General features: G+C 37.1%; 1 protein-coding gene across 1 annotated transcript in view; it reads right to left on the reverse strand.

Moving 5' to 3' along the window:
- Window positions 1–6,374: 6,374 nt before the first annotated feature.
- UGCG (UDP-glucose ceramide glucosyltransferase) overlaps window positions 6,375–16,293 on the reverse strand; it is a 39,049-nt gene continuing 29,130 nt past the window's right edge. Inside the window, exons 5-9 of the mRNA XM_068553442.1 lie at window positions 15,076–15,188; window positions 12,417–12,595; window positions 10,156–10,242; window positions 9,463–9,652; window positions 6,375–8,989 (exon numbers count right to left, since the gene is read on the reverse strand). Of these exons, the coding sequence (XP_068409543.1) occupies window positions 8,819–8,989; window positions 9,463–9,652; window positions 10,156–10,242; window positions 12,417–12,595; window positions 15,076–15,188 (740 nt within the window). The 3' untranslated portion in view covers window positions 6,375–8,818. The remainder of the gene's footprint in view (window positions 8,990–9,462; window positions 9,653–10,155; window positions 10,243–12,416; window positions 12,596–15,075; window positions 15,189–16,293) is intronic.

Consider the following 16,293-nt stretch of genomic DNA (forward strand, 5'->3'; position numbering starts at 1 on the left):
ACTTGATTACTAGCTTATTAGAAAAGGATGTAACTCAGGAACAGGCAGATGGAAGAGACGTATAGGGCAAGGTATGGGGAAGGGGGGTGGAGTTTCCATGCCCTCTCCAGGCCTGCCATTCTCTCCAGATCTCCATGTGTTCATCAACCAGGAAGGTCTTCGAACTCTGTCCTTTCGGGTTTTTATAGAGGCATCAATACAAAGACACGATTGATTACATCATTGTCTATTGGTAACTGATTCAACCTCCAGCCCCTCTCCCAACCCCGGATGTCGGGGTGGGAGGGGTGGAGCTAAAAGTGCCAACATTCTAATCACAGGGTTGGTTCTCCTGGCAACCAGTCCCCATCTTAGACGTGGTCCAAAAGTCACCTCATTCACATAACAAAAGACACCTTCATGGCTCTCATCCCTTAGGGAATGCTAAGGGTTTTAGGAGCTTTGTGCCAGGAATGGGGATGAAGACCAAATATATGTTTCTTATCATAAACCACAATATCACAGCCACTTCACCTAGAGATCGACGAAATGAGATCCTAAGAGCAGAGTCTCAACCTTCCTCTGCCCAAGGCCACCACCCTCCTCTGCTCCACTGTCCTTGACTTCCATAAAGTGCATTCCCCAGTGATGGACCTCCACTGAAATGTTCCTCAAAGTGTACTGGAAGGTGCCCGCATCAGAATCTCAGGAGAGCTTATACAGGCTGAGAGTTCTCGACTTCATCTCAGGGGAGTAGGGCCCTGTGGTTGGCATTTTACATAATTCTTATTCATACTATAGTCTGGGAACCATGGAAGCTATAAAGCCTTGTGGAAGAAAATTCCCTTTCAGATGGCCAGTTTTAGCCCCCCACACTCACTGCTCTGAGTGCCCCAAGTCAGAGAACACCTGGGAAACTGCCTTTGCATTATACAAAACCAGTTGTCCATTAAAAGAATGATAGCTGGGAACATTCCAGCTGGGTAAAATTCCTTGAGTGTTGCCCACGTCATGGGTGCAACTCATTCCACAGAGCATGTGCAATGCCCTGCCGTAAACGCCAGGTTCTCTCAGCCTTGGGATTTCGTGGACTATTCTCGCAGGAATGCAGGCCTGTGTCCTGAAGCCTTGTAACTGCCTGCCATGCCTTGCAGCTCAGTCCATTGGTGCTAACATTCTGGACAGTATTATATGGGCTACACTAGCACTATTCATAATAATTCAAATTAATCAGATTGATTTTCTCCTTGAATGCTAGAATATTCACTCTGAACCATCAAGGGCTGAGGGTCAGTTGTCCTAGAAAAGCTCATGCAACCCTCTCCATTAGATTGTGAACAATTCTCTTCCTCAAGCCTTGAAGGAAAGACGAGCTACTTTGTGGACTGGGTAGCGAAACTTTCGTTTTTACTTAGCTACCACAGCCTAACACTGGAGATCCTTATGATACTAACACTAAGCTTTTATTGAGAATGTGCCTTTGCATATGTATTATCTCCTTTAATTCTCAGATCAACCTGAAAAGGAGGTAACGCTGGTGTCCAACGAGGCACAGAGAGGCACAGGGAGCAAGTGGTGATACCGACAAGTGAATGCATGCAGTCTGGCTCCACAGTCTGCATTCCTAACTGTTGTGTGATTAGCTATAGGCATAAGATTCGTGATCAAGGCATACTTATACTTATTTGTTCATTAATTCCTTCAATATAATGGACTTCGTGTCAGGTCGTAACCTGGGTGCTTGGGACACAAAGTCGGATATTACTGACCCTCCCTGCTGTGACATTCCCGATCGAATGATGAAGACAAACAACTGAAAGGTCAATTAAAATAATGAGCGTTAAGTGAGGGGTGAGGTTATGGAGGCACAGACCCAGGGTGGAGGGGGGGCGGTACCTAACCCATAGTTAGATAAGTCATGGAGGAGTTGGCTTCTGAGTCCCAAGGTCAGGCTGGGGGGTTAGTTAGAGGAACTGGGGGACCCGGATGAGGAAGCAGAGCAGAACAAAGGCCCAGAGCAGGAAAAGGCAGATGTCAGGGAAGCTACAGGAAGTTTACTACCAGGAGAGTTTATATGAATGGGCTAGGCAAGTGACAAGGGACAAGACTGGAGGGATTGGCAGGGACCTAACTTAAATGGCCTCTGCATGAGAAAAGCTTGAGCTTTATCCTGAAGGTCACACCAAGCCATTCAAGCTTTTTAAGAGGAAGAGTAACTAGGTTGGTCAGCTTTTCTTCATATTAAAAGGATACTGGTGTCACAGGAGGGATGGCCTTGCCTGCCACTCAGCTCTCAGATCACAGAGGCCCAAGTTCAATTGGCACAGGGGCCGCAAACCTCCTGGACAACAGCATATTTGGCCAGAAAGAGTTTGTAAAGAATTATGAAAATGCTATGTGCATCTCTATGGTGTAACTGACTAAAACTGACCTTTAAAAAAATGTAGAAAGTATGAACTGATTATTACCAATGAAATAAACTGAAAATGTTATTGAAGTGCCAGGCCCCCAAAGTTTTAAGGATAAATTCTTTCAAGCTTTCAAGGAACAGATAATTCCTAGCTAAATCATTTTTTTTTCTAGAGCATAGATTAAAAAAGAAAAATAAAAAGGCCAATTGACTTTGTAGTTAGCATAACCTCACTCTACAGCCTAGAAAATATTTCATAAAATAGTAGCAAATAAAGTTCAGAAATGTATTGGAAAAACAGTACCCAAAAGCTTTAAGTAAGCTTTATTTCAGAAATGTAAATATACGTAGACTCTGAAAAAAATGTTACTTCAGAACTGAAAAGGGTATTGTGCTAAAAGAGGGAGGGAAATAACATTTGGGAAAACTGATCTTTGATCTGGATGCCTGCGTGGGCCATTTAGTTGCACAAATGTTAATTATTTCCATGCCTACCCCATCTTGCCTTGGGGAAATATCCTAAAGGCAAAGATATTAGCAGTGTGTTCTGGTTGGCAATGTAAATTGTTTCATATGGTTAAAAATAAAAGAGGTGTGTAATAAGCAATAGGAAAGCCTTAAGACTCTCAGGTAAATAAGATTAAGAAATGGAAGAAATTTCAGTGGCTAAAAATCATACATAAAGAATACTCAATCATAAGCAGTCACTTAAAAATCTATAGTTTAGACGATGAGGTACAATATTTTCACCTGTCAAATTTAAAAAGATTTAGAAAATGGCAATCCCGAGTTCTAGCAAGGATGCCAAGTAACGAGCAGTTACCCACACCCTCTCTTGAAACATTTCGGCAATATGTGTCAGCACGCTGGAAGGAAATAATACATTAACAGTGACTTTTATTTTTTCTTTATTTAAAAAAATGAGATATAATTCCCATACCGTAAGATTTGCCTTTTAATATGTACAATCCAGAGGTGCTTTTTTGTTTGTTTTGTTGTTGTGCAACAATCACCACTGTCTAATTGCAAAACATTTCCATCATTCCAAAAAGAAACCCTGACTCTGTTAGAAGTCACTCCTCTTTCCTCCCATCCTCCAGCCTCTGGCAGCTACTAATCTACTTCCTGTCTCCATGGATTTGCCTACTCTGGACATTTCATACAAATGGAATCATACAGTATGTAGCCTTTTGTATCTGACTTCTTTTACTTAGCATAGTGTTTCCAAGGTTGTGTTGTGGCATGTATCAATACTTCACTGTTGCAATTTCCAAATATCTGTGCCCATAGCTTTCATTTCTTCCTCACATGCTCCTTAAATCCCAATAATCTGATTTCTGCTCCTTCCACTCTACTGAACAGCCATGTTTTTTGGGGTTTTTTGGCTGTGCCACGCAGCTTGCAGGGCCTTAGTTCCCCAACCAGGAATTGAACCCGGGCCCTCAGTAGTGAAATCATGGAGTCTTAACCACCAGACCGCCAGGGAATTCCCAGAGCAGCCATTCTTAAAACTTTTTTTTGGCACAATGGTTACTCTCAGGGTCAGGAGCGATTTCTGGCTCTATCTGAACATCCCACCCTTTTCTCTTTCCCTGAAGAGAGTATAATGTAAAACAAGACAGACCATCCATAAGGAAGCTATGTTCTCACATGCTGACACTTCACCTATCATTATGAGACGATTCACAATGGCCTGAAATCCAACAACATTGGTGCCCCTGCAGGAAGTACGTCTGCACCTGAACTCACCAGCCATCATTCCTTTTCGTCCATGACCCCACTGACCATTTCCTTCTTGAAACCTCTCTAAGGCACCCGTGGTACTCCTTTCACTACTTCGTCTTTGAAAGGGGAGAGGAGCTAACCATCACTTTATACACATTAGCTCCCCATTTCCACATGGTTAATAAACGTAGGCTCAGAAAGATTAAGTAAACTGCCCCAAATCCCATAGCTACCAAAAGGCTGTCTGACTCCACATTGGCAGCCTCTTTCCCTGGATGCTTTTCTCCCATTGTATGTCTAAATAGGTCCCCAAGATTCTCATCCATTGACACTCTATCTTTGGTTATCACATTCATTGTCGTCAACTATCACGTCTATGGAAAGGACTCCCAAGTCTCCACTTCCAAGCCTACTCTTTTCCATGCTCCAGAGCAGCCTGTCAATGGTCTGCAGAATCCTCTAACATCCTGCCTATGTTCCTTCCACTCGCCTGGTGTTGGTCAGCCATGAGGGAAGATGACAGAGGTTCCAGGGCTGATGACAAGGGTAAGAAAACAGTGAAAACAAGGTGGCAATGGGAGGTGTGGAGGCAGCAGTGGGGGCAGAACAGATACTTCCAGTCCTGGTATAAAGAAATGATATCCTTAAATTGTTTAATTACAAGTCCATGCTGCTAGCACGGATGTCTTAATGATGAATCGACTAAAGAGCAAAGCACATGAAACTACCCCCAGTCTCTGCCAATCTCTCCCAGGACAGGGCAGGGGTCGTGTAAAGTGTTTAGCACATTTTGGTTCTTAGGCAAGTAGCTGCTTAAGAAACTGTTAAAGTTATACATTTTTACTTGTTTTTAGAAAATGTGGAGATAGTGATTCTAAGCTATCTTGCAGATATTAGTATTTTTAAGGCAAATTACTCAGACGCATTCCTTGCAGCTCTGCAGGGATAACTGCTCACCATTTTGCAATGTTTCTTTCCTTTCCAACAAAAAGAAGTTGGTGCAGTCATAAACTATAACTTGAAATGAATAAATAATCCAAACACTATATCCTAGTAAACATGAGAAGGAAATGTCTGAACTATTTTCATAAACATGAACAGTCTTGTGGTATGTACTAATCTTATCTATCAAATAATATATGTAAAGCATTTACCCTAAACTAGCTTTATAATTATTCTTGTTTGGCAGGTTTGAATCTGGTTCTCTAGAACAATTTAAGAGTTGGAATATAGACGGTTATTGAAATTATGGATTTTTAAAAAAATTTTAAGGTTTATATACTGAGTTTTAAAGCTGTTGTAGGCAGAATTTTAAACAACAGGATCTAGTGGAGTGACCGACGATGTTGGGACCTGAAAGATGCAGGGGCTACTCCCAGCTCAGCCGACAACTGTCCTCCTACCCTCTGTGACCACAGCTTTCACAGTGGGTGTCTCAGCTTTTTACTCTAAAATAAGGGCAAGGGCTTTTCAAAGTTTGCCTAGCTATAAAACTCTAAGACTTACACCAACTTTTTGTTGATTGTTTCTTCAACGTTAGGGTTAGAAGTATACTTTACAAACCAGGAGGAATGAGCTTGTTTACTGGGTCAGGGTGCTAGGAGTGGGGCCCCTGGCAGGCCACAGCCAAACCCCTTCTAGAGTCTTTCTCCCCTGGGACTGGCTCTCCAGTTCAGAGCATTCTTCTCTCACGGGCTGGTGGTAAAACAGGCCTGGGGGTGCCTCTAAGCTTGGGAGGAGAGCCTGACCCCGGACAGTGTGTGGGATGACACGTAGTCTGTTTCTCTTTTAGATGTCCAGCAGCAAAGCCGTTCCTTTCTTTTCCTTGGATCTGCCTTTCCTCGCCATTGGGGCGGTAAGATCTCAAAGGCTGAGTTCAGGTTGTAAGCGCGGGCGAGAGGGGACTAAAGGACCACTGAGTCTTTTCTAAATGTTATAATGGGCCAGGGCTTCTCAAATCTGCTTGCACAGAACAAAGAGCAGTGCTCAGGCTCCACCCAGAATAATTAAACCAGACTCTGCAGGCAGGGCCCAGGCATCTGTATTTTTTTTTTTAAAGTTCTACTGGTGATTCTAACATGCAACCAATACAGAAAAGCCTGACTTTAAGTCATACATCTCACCTGTAGCACAGGTAGAGGGAAGATTTCAAAATTAACACTACAGAATTCTTCAAATAATTCTGCTGTGAATGGTGGAACATGTTAGATTATTTATAAAAATATAAAATAAAAGACAAGAAACAAAAACACATGATTGCTAATGTTTTGATTGTATTCAAATTTTTATTTTTTGAACAAAATACTTAAGACAATGATTTTAAATAATAAACATGGGACATTCTAGACACTTGGTGTTGTTTTTTTAGACGGTTTATTAAATTTGGACTCCTACAGTTCTGCTGTGATGCTTTCTTCATCATTATAATAACATTTGGTATTATTTCTTGCCATTTTATCATCGCTCTAAACTTGCTAAACAAAGAATCACTCTGTCTGCTTAAGTGAAGCTTCACTGGAAGGAAATACTCCACTACCACATTAAAAACACACATATACAGAAGAGTCATTTTTTACATTTACAAACACAAGAAGTCTGTCCAGCCATTTGGGTTTTGTTGTTACACTGCCCATACCGAGATCAGCAAAAAGCTAAGGAATAAGCAAGATTTCACTTCAGCAGTGCAAAGGATGGCATCAACCAAACTTCGTTAAACAAACAAACAAATTACAAACACGGTCAGCAAAATTCAGCTTGCCTGATACTGACTTAAAAAAATAAACAGAGTGGGTCACAACTAGACTGGTTTTCGCTATGCAACTTTCCTCAGGGAACAATACTACCCCCATTTCACGTAGAAAGGAATATGCATCAAAGCCTTTGTTCATGAAGAAAATGCCCTTCAAACAAATTCATCATAAGGCAAAAAAACAAAACAAAACAAAAAAATGAAAAAACCGAATGAAGCAGTTTGGCCCAGAGAAAGCTTGTATATACCGTATATACTCAGTATACACACATTTACAGATATACTGCAATTTAAACCATGTATATACTCACTAGACAATTAAATGAAATTGGCTCAGTGAAAAAGTGTTTTTTATAAATATGCAGTTATTGCTAATATGTGACACATTATGCTTTGACATGGAAATTGCAGTAACTTAAGAGTTTGAAGCTGCCATATTGCCAGTGTCAGCCCTGCAGCAGGCATTCATATGGACAACATGCCATCCAATCCTGAAGAAAGAGCAAAACGTCCACTACAAAAAAAAAAAAAAATGAAAGGCTTATGCACTGTCCCTTACATTTCTGCCTGTTCTTTTTTTTTCTTTTAAACAAAAACAAGTCCAGCTCACCACAAGTTAAGCACAACCTGACAAGCAAGTTTAGCGGCATGATGGGGAGAGAAGAGTGAAATACAGCATGCATTTACAACCAGAACTTCTCTAGTCTACTTTGTCATACAAACTGGAATACAAAAATCCAATTTAAATAAGACTAGCAAACAGTAATAGTAAATTAAAAAACAAAACAAAACAAAACACACAAACACACAGTAGACTTAGTTGGATACTGATTAATTTTAAGAGTAAAACTCATCCTGTCCCCTCTTAATACTCTACTGCAATTTATTTATTGATGGCTAGAATATTTATTTACTTAAAAAAGATATTAAATACCTGTATCATGAAATTACATTCTTTTTAACAATAAGACAGACCGTGTAAGAAAATAGCTCATGTGTGAAATGTGTCTGAAATGCATTTTTCCTCACAACTATCAAAACATCCATTCACACTAAAACAAACCCCCCCACCCCACCCCCTGCAAAAAGTTAAGGAAAGATGGGATGGGTCAGGTGAGGAGCAGGGAAGGAAAGACTTACCAGCACAGTGATTAACAATGGTTCAAGACAGAACCAACACGAGTTGGTCAAAAAGATGCCTTCAAGACATGGCTACAATTAAAAACCAAACTCAACCACTTTTGGTTCGTTGCGGTGAGACCGAAAAAATATTTCTCACAGATTCATATAAATACTAGACTCCAGCTCTTTTGTTATTATTATTTTTAAAGTTTTTCCATTTGTTTTTGCAAGGCCTAGCTACCATATTACAGTTTATATTTCCTCTGCAACGACTACAAGAGGTAGGCATAAAGCATGAAAAAGTTTCTCAGTTAGTACCTCACTGCAGGCAGTTCACTGCATTAATACCTTTCACTTTAGACATGAAAAGGGATTGCACCTTCTGCTCTTTTCGAGTCCCCCAAACAAAGCTGTTGCCATCCCATACATATTCTAAATGAGTGTACTCACCAATAAGAAACTTTCTCTACTGAAGGATACTGTCATAGTGTTTGTTGCAGAACATTCATATATATATAGATAGATTTATTTATGTATTTTTAAAAAGTAAACAAACAAACAACAACAAAAACCGAACCCAGGTTCCTAGAACCAATTCTCTTGATTCTCTACTTCCACAAAATAAAGTATAACCATTTGGCCAAGACTACAGACGTGGTTTTTTTTTTTTTTCTTTCCTTTTCACAGATGCAAGTGCCATGCAAAATAAATTAAAGAACAGATACTAAAACATACATGTGATAAAACTACGGAAGGTAGATTTTTTAAAAGCATTTATATAAACATAATTTATAATCCTCTTTTTTTCCTTATGTACAGTCACAAAGCTGTGGTTAGACATCTAGGATTTCCTCGGCTGTGCCTCCACAGCGTAGTCTGTAGCGACCAGTTCTCCAGCTTATCGTTGGGTCCCATAATGCCGACAAAAAAATGTATATTGTCATGGATTCACGGATGAACCAAGCTACTGCATAATCAAGTTTTGAAAAACACAGTGTGCCACCCTAGGAATTAAAAAAATAAATTATGTACTGTCAGACTAAAGACACAGTTTAAAAAATGAGATTCTTCAATTTCACTCTTTTAAATACACTATACAAAGTCAAGTCTGCTTCTTAAGATAATTCAACTGTCATGCTATATTGGTTAAGGAAATGTTAATTAGGAAGAAAAGCAGCATTAAAATAACTGCTATCCTAACATATCCTTAGTTTGAAGACTTGTTGATTTGCTTAACATCATTTTTTTTTTTTTTTTTGGAGCCTTAATAAAAGTGATTGTATAACCAGCTGAAAGTTGAAAATCAAGTTCCATTTTGTGTCCACGTTCCATTAAGGAAAGTAATGCTTAAACCTGATTTTAACCTTCACTGGGAGGCTGAAGAATGGCTCAGATAGATTTTCTTCAACCTCTTCTAAATCAAAAGTGTTTTAGTTCCACCAAATGACTGCCAACTTTCCCAAGCCTATCCACGTACCTGGACACCCCTGAGTTGAATGTAGTCAAATATAAACCATGCCAGGCAATGACACATGAAAAATACCATAATATCCCATCTGAATACGTGGTGGGCTGCCCATCCAATAATTAAACTGGCAACAAAGCACTCTGAAATTGGCTCACAAATTATTGTTGCAGGAAGCATGTTAATTCGCAATTTGGTCCACCTTAAACAAACAAGCAAAAGGGGATTTTCTTTAAACAACAGCCTGGTTACAAGACTAATCAATTTTTCTCAAAATGATCAGCATCTTATCCTGTTATATAAAAGCCTTTTATATAAACTTTAAAGAGTATTTAATGAATCTCTTTTCTATTTTTATTTAGTATCTCAAAGAAAAAAGTCTATCAATTCATTTGTATGGCCTATACTCTGATGAATAAAGATCATAAAATTCAAAGGGTAGAAAGTTAGAAAATAGAGATTGGCATAAAAAAATTCAAAGTCTCAACATCTCTTTTTTGAAAGCTTTCAGTGTTACATAGGAAAGAAAATATATTTGGACGTTAAATTTATTTTAATAAGGAAGTTAACCTCTCTTTTCTGGAAATAAACAAAATCTGACTTTTAGTTTTTTTTTTTAAAACGAAGTTAAAACCATGTAAAAATTACTCTCCCTTCCCCTTTTCTTTTAATAAAGTATAAAAAGAAGAAATCCAGCTGATTTACCTGATCATTCTGGATTGAAACTGAGAAATTGAATATGAGCCAGAGTTTTGCATTGCAACTTGAGTGGACATTGCAAACCTCCAACCTCTGAAAATTAAGACAATTATAAAATGAGCTATGATGATGAACACATGCAAGCATGACTGATTATGCATTTATTCATCCTTATAAAGAGTAAGAAGCATTATCTACAGTAGCCAAGATATGGAAGTACACACACACACACGCACTAGAATATTACTCAGTCATAAAAAAAGAATGAAATCCTGTTATTTGCAACAATGTGCATGGACCTAGAGGGTATTATGCTTAGTGAAATAAGTGAGACAGAGAAAGACAAATACTTAGTGAAATAAGTGAGACAGAGAAAGACAAATAGTCTGTTATCACTTATATGTGGAATCTAAAAAATAAAACAAATGAATGACTAAACAAAAAAGAAAAGACTCACAGACTTAGAGAACTAGTGGTTACCGGTGGGGAGATGGAAGGAGCGAGGGGCAAGATAGGGGAAGAGGATGAAGAGATAGAAACTACCTTGTATAAAATAGGCAACAAGGATATATTGCACAGCGCAGGGAAATACAGCCATTATTTTGCTATAACTTTAAATGGAGTATAATCTATAAAAATACTGAATCACTATGTTGTATACCTAAAACTATATAATACTGTAAATCAACTATATTTTAATTAAAAAAAAAAAGTGAGCAACTGCCAGTGTTCAGGGTGAGCCTCGTCCCAGGATAGCACCCTACGTAGGGTATATCATACTTATACACATTTTAGTCATTACAGAGGCCCATGATAGTACCACCTAAGAAATGGAAGGAACAACTCCTCAGTTCACAGTTTAATAAACTTAAAATACAGACATTCTGAAAGTACTAAATGGAGTGGTTCCTGTATTTAATAGTTTAGTCTCTGAACACTATTAATCAAAAAAAAAAGGGGGGGGGGCAGGGTGTGAAACCAAAAGTGGTATTCTGTATCTCATGAGAAACGCTATGAAACCATGGACCACATTAACACCATCAGGAGAGAAGTTTAAAAACATACTTCGATTTTTAAGATCGCATCTTTAGTAAATTATCAGACAAGGAAACGACCCCCTTTAAAAAAGCAAATGAGTGTCATTGTGTGATAGAGAAATGTTATTAAGCCAATCATGTGAATCATTAGGTGGCTTCTCAGCAAAGTATCAAATAATTTACTGAGAAATTTCAAAATTTGAAATCATATTCTTTAAATTTTCACCTACTGGCTTATGACTGCACTGACATTTTTAATTCTTCTAAAACACATAAAAATTTACATCCATAATAATGAAAATTTATAATCACAGAGAAGCTTCAATTTAATAACTTCAAACCACGCAGTTTTTTTTTTTTAGGGTTTAAATGTGTTTATTTTTAAATTGAAGTGTAGTATAACATTAATTTACAATGTTGTGTTAGTTTCAAGTGTACAGTAAAGTGATTCAGTGTGTATGTATCTGTATGCTATACAGTAGGTCCTTGTTGTTTACCTGTTTTATATAGTGTATATATGTTAACCCCAAACTCCTGAGTTATCTCCCCCCACCCCTCCTATCCTCGTTGGTAAACATAAGTTTGGTTTCTATGTCTGTGAATTTATTTCTGTTTTGTAAATAAGTTCATTTGTATCGTTTTTTTAGATTCCATCTATAAGTGATATTATATGATATTTGTCTTTCTCTGTCTGACTTACTTCACTTAACATAATCTCTAGGTCTAACCATGTTGCTGCAAATGACATTATTTCATTGTTTTTTATGACTGAGTAATATTCCATTGTATATTCAGACCACATCTTCTTTATCTATTCATCTGCTGATGTGCATTTATGTTGCTTCCATGTCTTGGCTATTGCAAATAGTGTTGCTATGAACATTGGGATGCATGTATCTTCAAATTAGAGTTTTCTCCAGGTATATACCCAGGAGTGGGATTGCAGGATCATATGGTAACTCTATTTTTAGTTTTTTTAAGGAAACTCTATACTGCTCTAGAAACCACATTAATTTGAAGAATGTAGAGAAATTAGAACATTTATTTGCTTCATTAGTATATAACTGAATAATTAATAGGAATTACATTCTAAAAGTATTAAACTATTCTGTATTCACTAGCAAAAAATAAAATAAAATAGCTCTTAATCCATGGGTTTAACAAACAGAATAAACCAACAGAAGTTAGGAACCAAAAATGTAACAGCCTAATTTAATTTAGTTTTCTTACCGGTCAGCTATTGCTTTGGCCATGAAGTAATCTTCAGCAATGTATTGAGCAAAAGCTATAAGCCCTCCTGCTTGATCTAACACATCCTTTCTCATTAAACAAGACATTCCCGTCACACATTTGAAACCAGTGACATTGGCAGAGATATAGGACCTTGGATGAGAGGTTCCAAAATACACCTGTCAAAACAAAGCCAAAAACATATGTATACAATTAGAATTTTATGTTAAAAGTATGATGTTTATAAATTCTTTTTCCTAATGAATTTAAGTATGATTGGGTGAATATTCTCTTATTCTTACATAAATTACCTGAATAAAAAGTGGTACAAAGTAATATTTACATATAGCAAGCAGTCAATAATTTCTCATTTGATTGACTACACTAGTTATTATCACCATTACAAAGAAGTATTTACGTCTAGGAGGGAAAAGTATATTTTATTCTCAAATAAATACTGTCTTCTCTAAAACTCCAAGGTTTAAAGATTTACTGAAGTAAAACTTAATTTGGATTTAAATCAGACAGGTAAAAAATATCACTCACTTCATATAAAATATTAATATTTAACGTATTGTTCTCAGAATGTTCATGTAGATATACACACATCTACAAATATAGGTATACGTACGTACATGTATATGTGTATATGTATGCATGTGGCTACACACATGCGCACATTCATACACACAATACTTATAGGTACATCAACCAATAGGACAATCTTATTTCTTAATTCCTTTTCTTGTGTCAAATAGCTAGCTATTTCCTGCCGGAGTCACTGAGCTTCCCAACTTCCCCATTTTTCAATGTATTTTTCATAAATAGGGTGGATACTAATATTCTGTCTTCCATTTTACTGCCCTTTTCCTAGATGTGCTTTGAAGTCATGAGAAATGCAAACTACTTAATTAATGGTATAATTAAATGGTCATCACCCAACTTATCAGTTATAAAACCTATTTATTATTTACATCTTAGATATGCTGCCTTTTGTAATTAGTCATCTCTCTGTATCCTAGGGGAATTGGTTCCAAGAGCCCTGTACCAAAATCCACCGATGCTATTTGCGTATTATCTACACCTGTCAGATTACTTGTAATACCTAATACAATGTAAATGCTATGTAAACAGTTGCTGGCACAAGGCAAATTCACATTTTGCTTTTTGTAACTTTCTGGAATTTTTTTTTCCGAATATTTTCGACCTACGGTTGGTTGAAGCCACAGATGTAGAACCCCCAGATATGGAGGGCATTCTCAATGGCAGAAGTCACATACATGGCGTAGAACAAGGTAATTCTCAGAAACGATTACATATGTGATTCTTGCTACCTAACCTATGTCCAGACTGGAATGAAGCCCTAGTATTTGTAGGATGGAAGTGAATCAAACTTCTAAAACCAGAAGCACACATCTTAATTCCTTAAGCAGTTATTAAGTGAGGTTTTAGGAATGAGGTGGGACTAGGTACTGTGTTGAAGGCTCCCAGGACTTCTTTACAGAGTGGAATAATTCCTTTGGCCTATCTCCATTCACTCTGTATGACAGAGTGACCTTTAGGGATTAAACCTTTAAACTAAGGGAGAGGGTATAATCTGGGAGATATCTATTATTGACATACAAATCAAGTTGGATATTTCCAAAACAAAAAACACAACATGGTGCATAAGAATAAAAAGTTTTTGATTTTAAAGTAACTACCCAGAGCCTCTTTTACTAACCAAAAACTGGTATTTAAGACTAATGATTTCTTGCAGCGGGACAAATATACTCACAGGCAATATTAAGAAAGACCTCATGGTTCAAATTCCCAAAGGTTAAATACAAGTTTCTACAATGTACCTTTCACCCTCAGATGATTGCAATTCAAAAGAACATAAATGCAGATATGCTTAAAAGCAAGTTGGTATATTTAGAGACTGAAACTGTATATCCTTCCCTTATAACATTAAGTCTTCCCTCCTGAATGTTTAACAGTACAGGAATGGTTAAGTATAGGACATACATATGATAGACTATGATAAAGCCAATAAAAATTATACTTTTATAAAATAATATTAATGATATGGGGAAAAGTTTATGAAGTGACAAAAAAAAATAAGATATAAATTATTTTGAGTATTATCTCCACTTTGTTTTTTAGAAGGTACATAGGAAGAAAAAAAGAGAGTCCTAATGCTAAAAGAAAAACAAACAACCTTAATTTTTAAAAATAGAAACTTCCTCTAATGGTAGGGTTCTGGGAGTGGTTTGTGTTTTGATCTTTTTGCTTATTATATTTTTCCCCATAACTTATATTTTCCTACACATAAGTTTATATTTCTGTTAAAAGGTGAGGAGTAAAAATGGAAAACATAAAATAAGTTGCTCAGATAATTTTTAGAAGTCTGTTATAGCAGGAAATCAAATGGATTTTATAATGACTTGTATGAACAATTTTCCTTTTTTTATATATTTGAAATACTTCATGATACTTAAGCATTTCTTCACTAATGAAAACAGCTACTCTCAACTTGAGGATGCCAGAACTCAGCAGGTTAAAGCAGACTTAATACAGTTAACTTCAGGTAGCTCATCCCAACTCTCAGCATAGTCTCAAGCTTCTGGGAGATTAGGGATCTGATAACAAGAATATTATTTATAACCATTGCACTTACCTGTTCTAGCGTGGCGGCAAAGCCCTGTCTGTCTGCTACATATGGCAGCCCATGAACCAGGCCTACTTTCTCTGTCATTTGGTTAACCATGTCCGTGAGTGTGTCTGGAATCACTAGGTTGCAAAAGAAAAAAAGGTGCAGAGGGAGAGAGGAAACAATTTCCTTTTAGTAAAATGCCCACTAATGTAAAATATAATTTATGAGTTATTAAATTCTTAATAAATGTTTTTCTTTGTATGTGGGTCTAATAAAATGAATCTCAATCACCTTTCTGAGTAGAATACAAAATTTCAGAGAGGTTAACTTATGGTAGCTAATTTACTCTGGACACTTGCAGGCTGGTACATAACTAATATGTAGCAGGGGCAGGATGTACCTTGAAAACGTTAACAGTCCGTTTCTGAACCTCCCAACTGGAATAACGGACAATTATGTCCTAGTACAAAAGGTACAGGAGCAGAGGTCAAAGGGGCTCAGTGTTCACTATGACTCCTCCATTCCAACCATAGGGAATGAGCCTCCTCTTTCTGGGGGTATGAGATATTCTCTCTCAAAACTGCTAATTGGAATTGAATGAGAATATACTTGACAGAGACTGATACACTGAAAACATAGCAAATATATGATAGTAAATAATTTAAGATAGCAAATGTGAAAAACGAATGTAATCTCTGACCACGAATTGACAGATCTGTCATGATCTAATTAAGTAGGAGTGCCACACTTACTATTAATTTTCAAATTTGCACATTTCAAGCTGATAAAATTTAAATCATTTTCCCATTTTTAAATAGAAAAAAATCTCATATCATTTTATACGACTTCATTTTTATTTCCTTCAAGTATTTAAGAACTAAATCTACTGTATAAAAGTGTATTTGGACCTTAAATACAGGTAGTCTGGGTAATGGTTCTCAGCTACTGCCCTGTAGGGGACATCTGGCAATGTCCAGAGACAGTTCTGGCTGTCACAACCAACAGCGGCTACTACTGCATCTAGTGGGTAGGGGCCAGAGATGTTGCTAACATCCTGCAGGACAGCCCTGACAACAAAGAATTACCCAGCCCAGAAGTGCTGAGGCTGAAAAACTTGAGGCAATTAGAATATAACAGAATATTACAGAACACCAAAATTATTGTAAGTATAAATGTTTAAAAATGCAAAAATACAAATTATAATGTCAGTATATTGATATTGAAATTATAATTTCAATATAA

Source organism: Eschrichtius robustus, chromosome 10 (assembly GCF_028021215.1).
Source record: "Eschrichtius robustus isolate mEscRob2 chromosome 10, mEscRob2.pri, whole genome shotgun sequence".
NCBI classification, from domain to species: domain Eukaryota; kingdom Metazoa; phylum Chordata; class Mammalia; order Artiodactyla; family Eschrichtiidae; genus Eschrichtius; species Eschrichtius robustus.